This window comes from Sinocyclocheilus grahami, unplaced genomic scaffold, assembly GCF_001515645.1.
Source record: "Sinocyclocheilus grahami isolate Dianchi unplaced genomic scaffold, SAMN03320097.WGS_v1.1 scaffold118.1, whole genome shotgun sequence".
Classification (NCBI taxonomy): Eukaryota; Metazoa; Chordata; class Actinopteri; order Cypriniformes; family Cyprinidae; genus Sinocyclocheilus; species Sinocyclocheilus grahami.
The window spans coordinates 316,871-334,106 of record NW_015505297.1 but is presented as its reverse complement, the minus strand read 5'-3'; the positions used below and the strand labels follow the sequence as shown (position 1 = coordinate 334,106).

At 38.5% G+C, this 17,236-nt stretch overlaps 1 protein-coding gene across 1 annotated transcript in view; it reads right to left on the bottom strand.

Annotated features, from left to right (window-relative positions):
• Positions 1-1,556: 1,556 nt before the first annotated feature.
• Positions 1,557-17,236, bottom strand: part of LOC107589654 (tonsoku-like protein) — a 22,276-nt gene continuing 6,596 nt past the window's right edge. Inside the window, exons 5-27 of the mRNA XM_016278157.1 lie at positions 15,747-15,918; positions 15,498-15,612; positions 15,125-15,270; positions 14,808-14,960; positions 14,552-14,677; positions 12,742-12,937; positions 10,906-10,961; positions 10,731-10,820; positions 10,545-10,617; positions 10,289-10,452; positions 9,847-9,970; positions 9,271-9,500; positions 8,708-9,173; positions 7,729-7,922; positions 7,175-7,275; positions 6,929-7,085; positions 6,200-6,278; positions 5,799-6,106; positions 4,950-5,121; positions 3,773-3,948; positions 3,420-3,493; positions 3,160-3,293; positions 1,557-2,175 (exon numbers count right to left, since the gene is read on the bottom strand). Of these exons, the coding sequence (XP_016133643.1) occupies positions 1,973-2,175; positions 3,160-3,293; positions 3,420-3,493; positions 3,773-3,948; positions 4,950-5,121; positions 5,799-6,106; positions 6,200-6,278; positions 6,929-7,085; positions 7,175-7,275; positions 7,729-7,922; positions 8,708-9,173; positions 9,271-9,500; positions 9,847-9,970; positions 10,289-10,452; positions 10,545-10,617; positions 10,731-10,820; positions 10,906-10,961; positions 12,742-12,937; positions 14,552-14,677; positions 14,808-14,960; positions 15,125-15,270; positions 15,498-15,612; positions 15,747-15,918 (3,709 nt within the window). The 3' untranslated portion in view covers positions 1,557-1,972. The remainder of the gene's footprint in view (positions 2,176-3,159; positions 3,294-3,419; positions 3,494-3,772; positions 3,949-4,949; positions 5,122-5,798; positions 6,107-6,199; positions 6,279-6,928; positions 7,086-7,174; positions 7,276-7,728; positions 7,923-8,707; positions 9,174-9,270; positions 9,501-9,846; positions 9,971-10,288; positions 10,453-10,544; positions 10,618-10,730; positions 10,821-10,905; positions 10,962-12,741; positions 12,938-14,551; positions 14,678-14,807; positions 14,961-15,124; positions 15,271-15,497; positions 15,613-15,746; positions 15,919-17,236) is intronic.

Sequence of the window (17,236 nt, the reverse complement as noted above, 5' to 3'; positions counted from 1 at the left end):
GCACTAGAGCTAATGGTATGATTATTGTTTTGCAGATCACAAGTTTTTATTGTTTTTTACCTCTGATTTACTGCAATGTCCTAACTGTCCTGAGCGCGACCTGAGCGCTTTCGCGTCTTCTTCTTCAGCCAGCGTGTGACGCATCATCTTCTTCTTGCTTTACGATGGATCGCAGACTTATAAGTGCATTACCGCCAACTATCTCTCAAATGGACCATTGACACTCCTAATTGAGATTGTAGATAGAGTGTCAATGGTCCATTTGATTAGATAGGTGGCGGTAATGCACTTATAAGTCTGCGATCCATCGTAAAGCAAGAAGAAGATGATGCGTCACACGCTGGCTGAAGAAGAAGACGCGAAAGCGCTCAGGTCGCGCTCAGGACAGTTAGGACATTGCAGTAAATCAGAGGTAAAAAACTATAAATACTGTTCGGTTTCTTGCAGACCGATCGTTTCGTGTCTTTACACATCAGTGTATCATCACGAGCCGCAGGGTTTAATTTGGTTTGGTTTGTGTATGTTTTTTCCTATTCACTTCCATTATATGACTGACTGCAACGGTCTGAGTTAAAAATCTCCGTTTGTGTTCTACTGAAGAAACAAAGTCACCTACATCTTGGATGCCCTGGGGGTAAGCAGATAAACATCACATTTTCATTTTTGGGTGAACTATCCCTTTAATGTGCCCAATTCACTGTTTAACTAAATGCACTATATTAAATTCCCTTGTTTAGTACTTAGTATGTGCTACATTTATCATGCATTTTTACTTACAGTTTGTGCTCTTCACTTGGAAATGCACAAAGAAGAGTTTACCGGAAATGAATTAAAAGAAATCTCTGTAAGTCGTCCTCAACATAGTTTATCATAAACCCATTTTGTGTTCACTTAGCGAACTGCTTTCACCAGATTGTTTATCAGTATCTACAATTAATGTTCAAATGTGTATTTAATATAGAAATGTCCTTGTCTCTTTAAGATTGCATTCATTTCCAAAATTCACACTGATCTACTGTATATATTCATGTTGAACATACACATAAAAATGTTGAATATCAATTTTAAGACTGTCTTAGTCATAAATAACACCATTTGAACTTGTAGCATATTAAAGTTGATACAAAAAAATAACTGCAAACCGTTTACAGCATTTGCGCATCCCATTTTCATGACTAATTTTTTTTATTTTCCCAATTGTTTCACATTTTCTAGAGCCTTTATGTAAACAAGTCGTGCACTTTTAATCCACTGACCCAGCAAATATGCAAATAAGCACATTAACCCAGGGTTTAGAAATATAGTGTGAAACGTCGGCGTATGAATAACCAGGATTAATTGTTAACCCCTGGTAAATTATGAGCAGTGTGAAACATGAAGCAAGATAACCCAGGATCCTGTTGACCCAGGGTTAACCATTTCAAGTGTGAAAAGCCCTTGAGTGTTCGCTTCAGCTGGGAAAGTTGAGCAGAGTGCACTAGAGCTAATGGTATGATTATTGTTTTGCAGATCACAAGTTTTTATTTTAGAATATTTGTGGTATACTGTACACTCTGTTTGACACCAGTTTTCTCTCTCTCTTTTGCTTTAATTAAATGGACAATAAATGCACGAAACTCATGTTTTGTGACGTTTTTGCACTTTTCCAATTTTTGGATACTTTTACAAACAGAGGATGCTTGAATTAGTATTTATTGGTCTTTTTCTTGGTCCATCAGCACCACACATTAATATCTCATGCCCATTTCAAACTCATCATTTTGCAAATAATCAGTAATAAAGAAAATTTGCAGAAAGACTAAATAGAATAAAATGGGTTTGAGTCACATGTATAAACAAATATACGTGTCCATACAAATAATTACAATAAAAAAATACATAATGACAGCACACATGCTACAATTAGACAGTATTTACAGACAAATGTTTTCAAGCATTTGTCCATTAAACTAATGCTACTGCCAGAAATAGTTTACTGTGAAGCTGCGGTGATGCTCAGCATGCATTTGGAGTTGCGAGAAAAGACATGCACGTGTTCTGATCTCCGTCTCCAGCTCTGCTGCAGTGCATCCTGGTCTAGTTTATTGAGACACTGGGAGCACAAACGCAAGTCTCGAATGTGATCAGACAGACTGTCCAAACCAACATCACCCAGAGGTCCTGACACCTGACAGCCTGTTAAGAAGAACAAGAGGAACTTTAAATATGACAGGACACGGTGAGTCACATTCACAATAGCAGCGATCATTATCAGTTTGTTTAGACGGCTGATGACACATCCAGCAATTCAAACTTTGCACTAATGAGCTTCTCAAACAGCTTTTCCTGTGAGATACTGCTACTGCGAGATTATGATGTGACTGCGTGCAGCTATATAACAAAATATGATAGTTAAAAAACAGTCAGAAATGTGTCATCACTTTAAGTTAATTTGAAATCTACTTTAAGATACGCTGTTGCAACATACAGTCAAACCAAAATTTATTCAGACACCTTCAACATTTCATACATTATCACAGTTTATTCACTATAGTTTAGAAAATGGTAATAAAATATGACAAGAACTCAGAACAAATTCATCTTGATAATGTCAGATAACACTTAAGCAAAACATGGTCAGGTCAAAGTGTCTGAATAATTTGTGGTCCCAAATTTTTTATCAATTTTACTGGTAGCTCACTGTATGAAGAATTTTTGGGTATAATATGCCAGTTTACTTTATTTTGCCATCTTCACTTACATAAATAAACTATAGTGTCCTGCACCCACTAGTAAAAAAAAAAAATATATATAAAAAATTATATCTGGTGTCTGAATAATTTTTGGTTTGACTGTATATATAAAAACTTTCCCTTTTGGAGCAATAAAATTGGTTACTTGTCAAAAACTGAATGGCAACATATTCATGATCAGATGCTCAGAAGCAATAGTACAGGTCTGAATTGTTAGTAAACCTATTACAGGGAAAGTACCTTCAACATCTTGCTAAAATTTATCATCGTTTAGGGGTTTGAACCTACAACCCTTCTGTTATCAGCCTACAGCCAAACCACTGGCAAGATACAAAAGCAAAATACACAATAAAATGACAATTAATGCATCCGAGCTGACGAGACACTGGCGATCAAATCTAAACATCACAGGAAGAAAAGAAAATACCTTGAAGACTGAGATGGGTCAAAGGTCGCTGGGCCTCCATGAGGGCGTTAAGGAGACTTTGAAGGCCGACTGAGGTCACAGAAGGGTTGCCAGACAAGTCCAAAGACACCAGGGAGGGACAAACAGGAAGACACCTAAAAATAATCAAAATATATCTATAATTTATACAATAAGCTGCAAAATGAAATACGCATATAAATGATGCTTTAAGTTTTGTAACAAATATTTAAGTACAGTAAGATGAGAGTTGAATGATTCACCTAGCAAGCAAGAGGACACTGTGGTCCGTAAGGCCATTTCCAGCCAGATTTAAGTGTGTGAGTGGACAGTCACCCTGGAACCCAAAGATTTAGTCAATATTATTTACATAGCAGTTGAATGATGCAGACTTTAAAGCAGAGATTAAATGGCATCAGGGCTGGAGCTTAATTCTCAGAACCAGCACGCATTCTTGTTTAGATGAAAAAAGGGGCAACTAACTGACAGGTAGGAGCAGGGGTTGCATTAAACAAAATAATAGACTTTATAAAAACACTGACGGATCATTCATTTTTTCCTGTTATTTTGACAAGTCCACAGAAGTCTAAACTGGACTAGAAGTCAGCCAGCATACTTGTGTTAGGAGTTTAGTGAGGATCTCCATGGCAGGCTGGTCGGATGGGCCTCTACAGACTGCAGACAGCTGAAGGTACGTGAGACAGTGCATCGGTAATGTCTTCAACACAAGCTCGAAACCAGTGGAGCCCAGTGCATTATGGGAGAAGCACACCGAACGCATATTCCCAGTGCCTGTGAGAGCATAAAATAATAGACATTAGGGTTGGGCCGATAGACGATCGTGATCACCCCCCCCCCCATTCCCCCCGCATCCCAATACTGTGTTCGGAAAGAAAATGACATGTAGGCGGAACCCCTAAAGGGAATAAATACGAGATGGGAGGAAAATATATATTTCAATATTTTTCCTCGCAGTTATATAATTCGGTAATTATACTACATATTTCGGCATCAGGGAGCCGCTATTATACCTGGCATTGAAACTGGCATCGTGCTTTTGAATGCACAATCGCTTTTAGTTTCACTTTCACTTTCGAGATTCGCAATCACACGTACTCCGTTTATACTATGGAGCGGCAGTACTTACCACATATTTTACAAGATTATATGTTTGTCAGTGGTACTGCAAATAATTCGCCATCGTCCTCAGTCATCTCTCCTTACTCTGTTTATGTGGTAAGTGACATTTTCTGTACTGTAATGTAACAGGCAACCGTTACACCGTGTCTACACCGGACGCGGCGTTGTTGTGTTGCGCCGCTGTTGTGTTGCGCCGCATCAGCTTAAGTCTGTCTACACGACCGTTGAAAATCATTTGAAATTTGTGTCAGCACGTCATAAATAGAACAGTTTACTGTCGGGGATTTGTCGTGTCACGCCACGCCGCATCCAGTGTAGACATCATCACTGATTATAATGAGTTCTATAGACTGATCTATATATAATAAATCTCTATTATAGATCAGTGGTTCTATAGTATTTTGTCACGCCGCGCCACTCGTGTCGAAACGGTGTTAAGAATCGTGTTTTCCCTTATAAGCACACCCCTCCCCCCGCTCGCCCCCGCCAATGTCATCGTCCATCGCAATGTTTCACTGTAGACATCGTCCGATGCCAATTAGGTAGACATCGCCCAACCCTAATAGACACAGAGCTGAAAAGCAGTGATTTAATGTGGTTGTCAAACAGAGGTCTAACCACTTCAGATCAGACGTGTCTGATGGTGCACTTACTGGCCAAGGCGTTGGCTAAGAGCAGACGGTGTTGCTGGAAGAATCGTGCAGAGAGGCCGCAGGCTTGGAGGGACAGAGCGGAGAGCATGGGACAGGCGGACAGAAGACTCGCTAATGCCTGCGTCCAGCCATCACCCAGAGGATTCATGCTTAAATTCAACTCCTCTAGACACTACAGAGACAAAAAGATCGACAGAGAGAGTCAGAAGTTCTCTGTAATCTGTCAGTATACATTTCATGATGTGCGACTTTCACATCCGTTCTTTTAGACGACCATAAACACTCCTCATGAAACCGCTGAACCGAAAAAGGGAAGCAGTTAATTTCTTCTCAGAAAGCAGCAAAACTCCTGACCACACCCTGACAAGACAGTCACAATTATCTGATATTCATTCTTCACACGTGTATTTTAGCTGCTGATTTCGGTGACCACACCATCTCTGCTGTACAGACTCATGCATGCTGGGGTGATTGTGCATTTACGGAGATCAAAACGAAGATGCTTGTTAAAACTCAGCTATATAAATGGTAGTGTAAAATGGAGTATAAAATGTAATATATTTCATGTAAATAAAAAAAAACATGACTTTAAATCAATCATTTCAAATGCTACAACTGAACTTAGTATATTGAGGACATTCAATTAGTGTTTTTGAAGATGGTAACAGTTATTCAAAATGTAAAAATAGGGAAAAGAGCATTTAATATCCAATATCGACTGATTTCAATAAATTAAAAAAACGCATTAAGAAAAACTCTAATAATGGCTGATAACTGATATGAAAACTGATGTAATGTCTGTCCCTAATAGAAGAACTTATTTTACTGGATGAATGAAAGTGCACTTACAGGGAAAGCAGCTTGACTCTTCGTTTCAAACGTGTCCGAGGCTTTTTTGAGCCCCTCTCCAGTGATCTGATTGGCTGATATGTCTAAAATCCTCAGTCTGGGCATAGTGGCAGCAGCAGACATCAGCTCCGGAAGGAGGTCGTTGTTCAGACGGTTGGCAGAGATGCGCAGCTCCGTGAGGCTGGCCTGCAGTTTGAGCGCTCGGAGGAGAGGAGTCAGAGACGCTGGAGGCAAACAGAGTCCACAGACGTTCACACAGGAGCTGCTGTCCTGCACCTCACACAGCCGAGACACACGCCGGTTCTCCTCTAAAACACATATGAAACAAACACATTTTGTGATAAATTTCCCAGAATTCTTTGTGACGAGAAAGACATTTAATTCGGCACAGAGTCACTCACCCACTGCCAGACTCTGACAGGCTTTCCTGTAGCGCTCAGGGAGAGGAGGAAGATCCCATGAACACACCTCAGCAACAACCTGCAACAGGAAGATTGACCAAAAGATGAAAAAAAGAAAGGTTTGCAATGAAAAACAACTTCAACTTTCAGCCAGTTTCTTTTTGGAGCTTGACACACTTTTGTTTAAAGGTAAAAAGCAGCCTGGGCTATATTGTTAATACCATGAAAAAAAAAAAAAAAAATGCATCTAGAAGTATTTATAATGTACTACTGTTTTCAGTCATTTGTTTTTAATACGATCATGCAATTGCACTGATGCCTTACTAAATCATATGTTATTATGACTAATACTAAACCTTTCGGTTTGTGTCCATCAAGTTTCTAATGATTAAAGTGATAGAAAAAAAACAAATGAGACCAAGTACATTTTTTAAAGTAAAGTATTTGAATGACTACAATTTTGATTTTGGCCATTTCACTAGACTGAAAAAATATTTATTTTGGTTTATTATGACATTGTAAGAAACTGCAGAATAGTGAGAGATATAAACTAATTAGCAACAGGAAATAAAACTGTTTTGTATCATTAATATATGTCTATTGATTATATTATGTATTTATTACATATTAAAGATATGTTATGCATATTTTGATTTAATTTTGACCACTTTAATTAAATTTTTTTTTTTTTAAACTACAAAAAGTCTAAAAATACATATGACCTCTGACCTCTTCATTAGTGTGCAGCACAGCCAGCAGTGGGTCGGTGGGTAAGAGCAGGGCGCCCTCTTTCTGCAGGGACAGACGTGGCAGTAATCCACATGTCTGATAGTGACGCTGAGCAGCCTGATCACACAACCACGCCACCGTGCAGGAGTCTGCCTCACTGCAAAACACAACATACAACATTACTGTTACATACACTCATAACTAAACACTGAACACTATCTGATACACACAAAAGCAGCATCAGACCTGTGAGGAACAGGAATCAAGAAGACATTGTCCTGAACTCTGACCCTCATCCTGATCGGTGCAGGAACATGAGCTGTTCGGTTCTGGAATGATGCTGGTGGCTTTAAAAAACGATAATCAATCGTTCAATAAGGCATTCAATAAGCATAGCAGTCTGTATCAAACACAATGAGTAGTATTATGCATAAATAGAAATATCAGATTTGTTACCTCCTTCTTGACTAATTTGTTTAGTAACTGCCAAGAATTATGACATTTTTACATAAAATAGTTTTAAAAATGCAGAATAACTGCATTTATTTCCAAAATGGTAACTGAATGCCACTTGATAAATTAAACATATTACATAATCTCACTACTTTGTTACTTTCTACGTTTCATACTGCATACAAATTCACATATTATTTTAAAAAACAGCAAGCACTATACAGTATATACCAGTGTTTTCAAACCCGTCCTGGAGGGAGGCCCCCCAGCCCTGCATATTTTGCATGTCATAGTACGCTAGCATGCCATTCCAAACACAGCCAATGGCATAGTGAGGCCTGTATTACCATTGAGTGATGGGTTGGAGGTGCAGGGTCATGGATGGGCTCAGATTCTTGGGTCATGATGGGACTCTGTGACCTGCTGACCTCTCTCCTACCTAGATTCACCATCCCGGGCATTTGATTCATCTTCACCTGCCGCGGCTTATTATTAGTGCCCTTTTTCAGAGACGGACCCCTACTGGAGGAACTCTGAACTGCTATGAGAAATAGTGAGAGACATGAAACGATTCAACAACAGGCAATTAAATAGTTTAGCAACATTAATATGTGTATATTAATTATATATTAATACCATACAAAAATACAATATGTTATGCCATTCAAATGTATTCTATATTAATTATAACATTATATTATATTATACAAAAATATCTGACTGAATCAAGTATTTCAGAAGCCATTTCATGAATGGTAATTTCAGTGTCGAGAAATTTTATTTTTGAAAGTGTTTCATGAAATGTGTTACATTACCATATAAATCATAATATAAGAAACTATTAATTATTATTAAAGTTAATGGAAACTAATGTGGTAATGTGCTACTTAAGTGTTGCATTAAAAAATGCAAAGGAGCTCAAAAATTTTACAAATATTAATTGTTAGACATTAAATGTAGGATTTAACTTACCATTATTAATTAAAATTGTATTATTAAGCATGTTATAAGAAACTAGCAATATTTAAGGAAACTAATGTGGTAGGAACTTATGTGTTGCATTACTTTAACAAAAAATGTAAAAGAAAGAAAAATAGTTTAGACATTAAATTTAGGATTTAACTAATCATTATCAAAAAATGTTATATATATATATATATATATATATATATATATATATATATATATATATATATAACACATAAAAGAATAGGAAAATAACAAAAAGTGTAGCTGTATACCTAATCGTTAAAAATTTAATATTGTGATTGCATTATTGTGTGTTCTTCATAATCATCTTGAATCTAATGCTATATATGTCAACACCTCTAGGATGAACTTCAGCAGAAACTGAGAAATGATTCTGATTTCTGGAAGTTATTTCCCGTGGGACGTTGTGCTCAGAAACTCTCCGTTTCTTCTTAGGCTGCACATCCCTCAGGTCATCCTCCAGCCAATCATCTGCCAGGTATTGGTCCTCTGGTACCAGCGCTGTTCTGCTATTAGCTGACACTGCTGGCGTGCTGGTAAAGGCCGGCTCTGATAGGCTCTGAGAGAGGAGGCGGGATTTGGCACTGCCCAGATTCTGCATGGCCTTCTGATACTCCAGTCTGCCCGATTTTGACTGCGGGGGCAACACAGCCTCTCTGAACTCATATACAGAGGGCACATCTTGACTGGGTGGGAATTCCTGCGAGGACTGGACAGCTGGGGAACGCGGTCTTGACCGAACGGGACGAAGAGGACTGAGTGAGATATCAGAGTCGAAATGATCCGAAGAACTGCTCTCGTTCTGAAGCAAAAACAACAAAAACAATTAATTAAATGTAATCTAGCTTAAAAAAAATGTAAAAATGTAATGAACGTTTGATTCAGAAAAGCAACTTTACCCCATACAAAACATCTACTTCCATCCCTCGTGGCCGGCGAGCTGGGCCTGAGGTGCTCCTGTGTCCCGGAGCCGAGTTTTTCAGAGTTGGGACGGTTGGAGCGGGACAGGGAGTGATCTGCTGGCGTGAGGGCAGTGACTCCTGCAGCAGCGGTTCTGAATACTCAGCATCAAACAGCTGACTGTCCTGAAGCTCCTTCTGCTGCCGTGGAAGTGCCGACACAACGGAGACTACAGGAGAAGACAAGGAGTACTGAGATTTATTTTTATTTTTTTTAGATTTTATTTTTTGAAAGTAAATCAAATGTTCTTGAAAATTTTCAATCTATTTTGGGTCAATAAATAAGCCAAAATGGAGATTATCGGCATCAACTTGTGACAAATAATGCACATTTTCAGGTGTTTTTTTAGGGAATTTTAAGTAATTATTGTTCAAAATATGAGTTTAATTCATTAGTAATTTTGTGAATGTCTCGTGTCATCATTAACATGCAAAAATGTATATAATAAGCAATACATTGTCTGTCAGCCATTTAAGAAACATTGCAAAATAGATCAGTAATGTTTATCTCCTCACCGTCTCCTGACAAAGCTCTCTTGATGAGTTTTTCAGTCTCCAAACACTCCTGCTTTGTCTCTTGGTCCAGCTGTCGGCTGTAAGTCTTAAACCACTGACGCAGGGTGTCCAGAGCAGTGTTTCCCTGCAAATAAGTACATATAAGAAAATAGTGCATAGAATTAGCAAAAACAAAACGAATCAAAAGGGAGGTGTGTTTATGATAATGCTAGTGTAATTAGTCTTGTATATGCTTGCCAAGGCTGCTCAAATGCTCAAAAAACATTTATTTAAATCACAAATACAGTAATATTGTGAAATATTATTACAATTTACAATATTCTATTATGTTTTAAAACATGTTTTATTCCTGTGATGGCAAAACTGAATTTTCAGCATCATTATGCCAATTCACATTTATGTTTATTTGTTAATAGGTATGTGTAGCACGTGTTTGTCTGACCTTGCTATTGCGAACAGTGACCGACGCTCCTCTCTCTACCAGCAGTCGTGCAACAGGGAAGTGGCCGCAGTTTAGGGTGTCATGCAGGGGTGTGACGCCCTCACAGTCTCGACCTCCAGGGTCGTTTATATTCGCTCCACGGTCCAGCAGGAAAGCTACAATCTCTGAAAGAAACAGATTTCAGTGTCCCTGATGAGCTATACCTATACTAGATTATATATATATATATATATCTTAAAATGGCAGGCTGCAGTACCTTCATGACCGTAGTTACAGGCTTCATGCAGAGCAGTCCACCCGCAGTAATCTCTCAGGTTAACCGGGTGACCCTGTCGGAGAACAACAAACACATGCATCAAATACATTCTCAAGAAGGGCAAAAGCACAAATCTTTTAAAGCCATTTCACTCTTAAAAAGTGAAGTTCCAAAAGCCAAACACACCTGGTCAAGCAAGTACTGAACCTGCTTTAGGTTTCCCTCTATACAGGCCCTGTGCAGAACCGTCTCGCCCTTCTCATTCCGTCGGTTCCACTGCACAAACACCACCGAACAAGATGAACAAATAATACATCAGAAGATGATGAAGCGCAACAAACCACAGTCTCGGAGATCTCACCCTCTGTGTCTTCCTCCTGCCCGTCACGATCTTATCATAACCCTCCAGATCCTCATCTGCACAAACAGATCATTCACTTACTCAGACATAAACAGACATCCTGATAACATGCATGAATAAACATCTTTATTACATCAAAACAAACTGGACCAAGCCATTATTTTTCATTATAAAAAACACTGCATTGCACACTGCATAACTTCTTAACTGAACATATAAAATAATGTTTATTAATAGAAATAGAGCTAATAAAGTAAAATAAAAAAATTTGATGAAACACTTAAGCCTCGTACACACCGGGATGATTATCGCCGACGTTTTTCGACGCGTCTTTTGTGTTCATACCCAAGTGATTTTCGCTGGCGATGAGTCGAGTTAACGTGCAAATTCACTCACTGACATTAGATGGCGCTTAATGAAAAACAGATATCCGTGTATCATTCGATCATTCGTTTTTTGATTTAATATTGAAAGTAGAAAAAGGCTCCTTTTTCGTTTTTTTGTTTTTTTCCAAAAAACGAAAATCGAGAATTCAGCTTAAATTTTTGTTTTTCGTTCATGGGTGGAAAAATAAATAAACAGCTTGAATATTCGATTTCTACATGTGGGCGGGAATTAAACGCCCCTTTCTGCTGATTGGTCAGCCGAAGATCAAACCGTGCCATCATCAGTTCCTCTGCAGTATCATGCAGCAGAATAATAGTCCTCCACTGCTGCATGACAGCTGTCATATCATACCCTGCCATGCCCAGCTGATGCAAAGAATAGAATTTATATCTACACAGAAGAAAGCCCTGTCTAGACTCTGCCCCAGTATGAGTTGTGTCGAGCTATTCATTTGACTGTTTGTTTGATGATCATATTGAAAAAATATGAAATTTGGTTGCAATAAATGTGTTAAGAATCAATACAACTGCAGTAGTGGAGGACTATTATTCTGCTGCGTGATACTGCAGAAGAACTGATGATGGCACGGTTTGATCTTCGGCTGACCAATCAGCAGAAAGGGGCGTTTAATTCCCGCCCACCTGTAGAAATCGAATATTCAAGCTGTTTATTCATTTTTCTACCCCTGAATGAAAAACGAAACTTTAAGCTGAATTCTTGTTTTTCGTTTTTTGGAAAAAAAACAAAAAAAACGAAAAAGGAGCCGTTTTCTCTTTTTTCTACTTTCAATATTAAATCAAAAAACGAATGATCGAATGATACACGGATTCCTCGGATCGAATCCTATTTGATCTGCAATTCCTCTCCATAACAACTCCCTCTTATCGAGATTTTTGTAGTCGCTGTCGTGTTTGTCAAAGTCCTTTGTGTTCAGACACCAATGAGACCAGCAGCTCTACATTCATCTTGCCTCGATGCATCTTCTTGGTCTACTTACTTCCTCTTTGTCGTTAGGTATCAATGTGTGCTCGGCAAGACCGTTTTGTGCTTGAGCGCCACCAAGTCGTGTTTTACTGTAACTTCAGCAGCTCCAGGCACGTGAACAAAAGTGCCAATCTCATTGGTCGGCCAGTTTTTAACGCGGCGCATCAAACCAAAAAAACGAGCCGGAAAATTTATTTTATTTCAGTTCTAGTCGGAATACTAAAATGACTAGAACTGAAATAAAATAAATTAAAGCTAAATAGAAATGGCACCAAAAGCACCTAACAAAATTACTAAAACTTAAAATAAAATGAACACTGTCGTATTTATTAATATTTTGAATTAGCTTTCAAAGTAAATAACTAATACTAAAATAACACTAATACCAGTAGATTATCTGCATTCCAATAATCCTCATAAAATGCATTAAAACTAAACTCTGTACGTCGTGTGTGTTTGTATTACCAGAGTCAGAGTACTGTATGTCACTGTCTTCCAGTGGTTCACTGTTCTCCACCTCCTCTTCCTCATCCTCCTCTTCACTGTCCTCCAGTGTCAGCCCATCCCGCTCACACAGTTCCATCAGCCGGGCCTCAGTGTCGTCACACTGTGAGGAGCCGCAGCGCTGCTGGGCCTGTAGCCACGCTCTCAAAACACGCCTCTGAAATCACACATTCATCTTCATTTAGCAAATACTCTCGAATTCAAAGTGACTTTTCGTTTCAAATTGTAGGTTCAATAATTCAGTCAAGTGTCTTCCTCAAGGGCGTTATGGTTTTAATTTTTATTTTTAATTCAGGCTATTATTTAACAGACTGAGCTAGCAATGAACAACAGTATTTTTTAATGTTAACAAAGACTGATAAATACTGTAACAAAAGCTTTGCTCATTGTTAGTTAATGCATTAAATGACATTAACTGATGGTATTGTAAAGTGTTGCTAAAAACATAAATATACTTATAAAATCTATTTATTAATATACATTATAATTAGAGTTGGGTATCGTTAGAAATTTTCCGGTTCCGATTCCAGTTTTGCCTAACGAGTCCGGTTCCATTTAAATGAACTATTATTATTTACCTTCATTGAATGTAGTGTTGCTGGAAGGTAGTAAGTAATGTTGAGTAATGCATGTGCTTCAAAGTTGATGTTTTTTACACTATCAATAACATTTTGCTTTTCAAGCAAGAATAATCTGGTTGGCCAAATAGTCCCTTGAGGGCTAAGACACTTGTTCATTTCCCTAAATTAATGAAATATTAACTGTTATACTTATAACCATGTATACACACACTCCATAAAGCCCCTATTTTACAAATAATAATGCAGTCAAGAGATGGTGTGATGCAATGAGTGGTTTCCACATTTTGAAACATTTAAAATGCATGAAAATAAATATTTTCTATCACTTTGTTCATCACTCCTGAAATGACCTGTACACTAAATAATCTAACCCTCATACTTACATAACAATAGCAGTCTATTTATTTAGTGGTCCAAGTTGAAGTCAGTATGTATATTAATGACAATATGGGACAAATATAATGTAATTTAGTGGCGGCAAGATCTGCGTCCTGCCAGTACGTGTACAGTGAGACAAAACAACGTGCACATTTATCAACGACGTGAGTGCGCGTACAGTCGTGGAAAACGATGTGTTCAGCCGTTAAAGACGCGGCGCGTCTGTGGAGTGCGCGTCATGGAAAGCAATGTGCTCAGTAATTAAAGAGGCAGGGCGGCGTTTCTGTTATTTAGTTTGTGACATTCTTTACGGGAAACGCCGACGTAAGGCTGCTCACAGCGCTTGGTCATGTGTCGCACCAGAACTGTTTTCGGAACCCGAAACTTAGAAATAGCTCACGGTTCCGGTTCTTTTAAAAAACAGAACCAGTTCTCGGTTCCCAACCCTAATTATAATATATAAATATTTGTAAAATATATACACAAATTAGATTTTTTTTTTTATATAAAATGTACTAAACCATTTATTGATACATTTTTGTAAACATTCAAAAATAAATACTAATTGCAGAAATGTTGTGCATGTGTTATATATGATCTTTCAATTAAATAGCGTGATATTGTCTATATAATGGACATCGGCCACTCTGCTTTCTAAATCATCAGCAACGGCCACCACAAATGTTGGTTGACCACTAGCCAGTACCACTGTTAAACTACACTATTTTAACAAGCAAACTTTTTCAGATCATAAAAACAGTGAGGCTCCTGCACATTAAACTACTGTATGTGTGAGCATTCTTTTAACCAACCTGTAGTTTGTTTTGACCTGACCTCTCAGCACAGCTCAGAGCAGCACTGAAACTGTGATCGAGCGTCTCCATAGGCTGTCCGATCTCCTCCTCACCACCAGCTATATTCAACCACGTCTCACACTCCTGAAAAACACAAACACAAGACAATCACTGAAAAATGAAGAAGTTTGTGGAGCTCTGAAGATGATGCACAACAGATTTGATACATTAACTGAGTAGTAGGCAGTTTATGAGGAGTTTCTGGCTATGTTACCTCTTTAGGGTTGCCCTCTCTCAGCTTTAGTTCTTGTCTGTAATGTTCCACGGCCCTGTGATGTTGTCGCAAATCTGTGTAAGTGGCCGCCAGTGACACGTGAATGACGGCTAACTCCCGAGCAGGCTTCCCTAAAACCTCTGCACACACCAGCTGATGCACAAACACGTGAGGTGACAACTTTAAATAAAGCTTACACAGAAATATACTGAAAATAAATAAAAATGACATTTAAAATAAATAATCAAAATAAGCAATTAAAAATATGGATGCAATATATTAAAAATGGTTTTTGGGGGTATTGTACATCTTCTTACTTGTGCTTGATAAGCTTCCAGAGCTTTGTTATAGCAGCCCACTTTACAGTAAAGATCTCCCAGCTGCTCTGACAGATCCAAGGCCTCGTGGGAAAACTTATCAGTCACTTCTGTTGCCGTCTGCTCCAGCTGACAGCCCCGGATCGCTGCATCAGACACACATTCAGTCAAACACCATGTCAGTGTCTGCTAATACTGTTATTAGAAGCCACAGTGCTTTGATTTAGCATTTTCTAACTGAAAATCTCCATTACGCTCCGAGAGATCAGCATTCAGCCTTAAGCTGTGCAGCTTTAAGAGATAAACCGCTTTTAGATCTCCTGATCTGACCAAATCTGTCAAACTGATCGCTCACAGATGTTCTTCATCTCACCGTGTTTGAAATCTCTCTTGACGGCCTCACGATCAGAAGGCTGCTGGGAGCCCAGACAGAAGGCTTTCTTCAGAGCACGCCGCGCCGCCGCAAAGTCACCAAGATGAAGCAATATCTGAAGAGATACACACCAAAAAATAAATACACCTGTCAAAACTCATTGAAGGGGATGGGAAACAACAAACTACACAGGTAAAGGCCAGCACATGTTGGTGATGTTGCTGTCTGGAGATGTCATGGGATTGTCACCTTGCCGATACTATGGAAGCACTCGCTTTCACTGAACTTGTCCTTCATTTTGCGGGCGCATTCTTTCGACTGCTCGAAACAGCGCATGGCGCGCGAGTGCTGCCCGTTGCGGAAGTGAATGCTGCCCAGGTTGAAGTTGGCACGATACAGATCCTCTAGAAGGTTGTTTTTCCTGGAGGAAAAGAGGTCAGATATCCACAAATTGGTTTTGTACCAAAATAAGCGCAATGAAGACTTTCATGTTAGCGAATTCATTCTCCAATGAAATTTTGCTCTTTTAATAATAAAATTAAATATCGTATTATATTATAAAACACTCTTAACCTACTAAAAAGGTTGTCCTAATAAGGTTACGTGTAAACATATCTACATTATTTAGTTATATAAAGTTTATATAAATTATTTAGTTATATACATTTACATTTAAATGATTTTGAATTTCAATGATTTGATATAAAAAATATTACAATATTTCAGTGCACAATTTGTTGCTTAGTTTGTTTGTTGGTTTACAATTTAGCACCATGCCAGCTACCAATATTATTTTCATGGCATGAAACTGGTTAAATTATAACATTTTATTTAGTTTTTTATAATAATGATCAATTTTGGGAAACATTTTTTACAGCTTTGTATTTTTGTGGAAACTAGGGCTGTGCGATATGGACAAAAAAAAACCTATCGCGATTTCTTTTATCAATTTTGCGATTTCAATCACGATTTTGACACACACAGACATGCTTTACAGTCATTAATGCATTCAGTGTGAATTTTAAACATATTTCCAAAAGAAAACCAATTAGAGCTTTATCGAAAAGCTGTAACATGTCTCTAGAACAGACATAAGGCAAAATAATCACTAAGTAAAGGTGTAACAAAATGTTACACTTTTCGTTGCCACTGATGATTCAAACTCGCGTTTGAATCATCAGTGGCAACGAAAAACACAGCGGCTAGCGTGAGGGGAAGCCCCGGCTTAGCGTGTGCTGAGGCCGGGCTAGAGTGAGCTGAGGCGGGCTGGACTCCGCTTCGTCCACGGTGAAAGTTGATGTATTTCCTCAGCGACCAGCACAGATCAGCTCTAGGCATGACGAAGCGGATATCGACCTCTTTTGGAAGACCAAACAAAGTAGTTTTGCTTTCACAACGAAGCACACAGCACCTTCACGACATGGCTGCAGCGGCAACAATACTACAGCGAGAATAAAAGTTACGCCTTCTTTCTTTGCGTGAACATTTGGGCGGCGTTATGCAAATCTTCCCACATAGTGACGTAGGTATGTGGGGGCGTGTTAGAACGAGCCATTTTAGGTAGGTGTGGCTGACTCTTAACTTTTATAAAGAATATCTCTTTGGTTTTGAGGCTTTAGTCTTTGCAACTTTACAGATCTTCTTTATGCACCAAGAGCTTGTAACACTCCAAAGAGAAAGGAAAAATTTAAATCGCATCATATGACCCCTTTAATTATATGCATTTATGGTGTAATTAC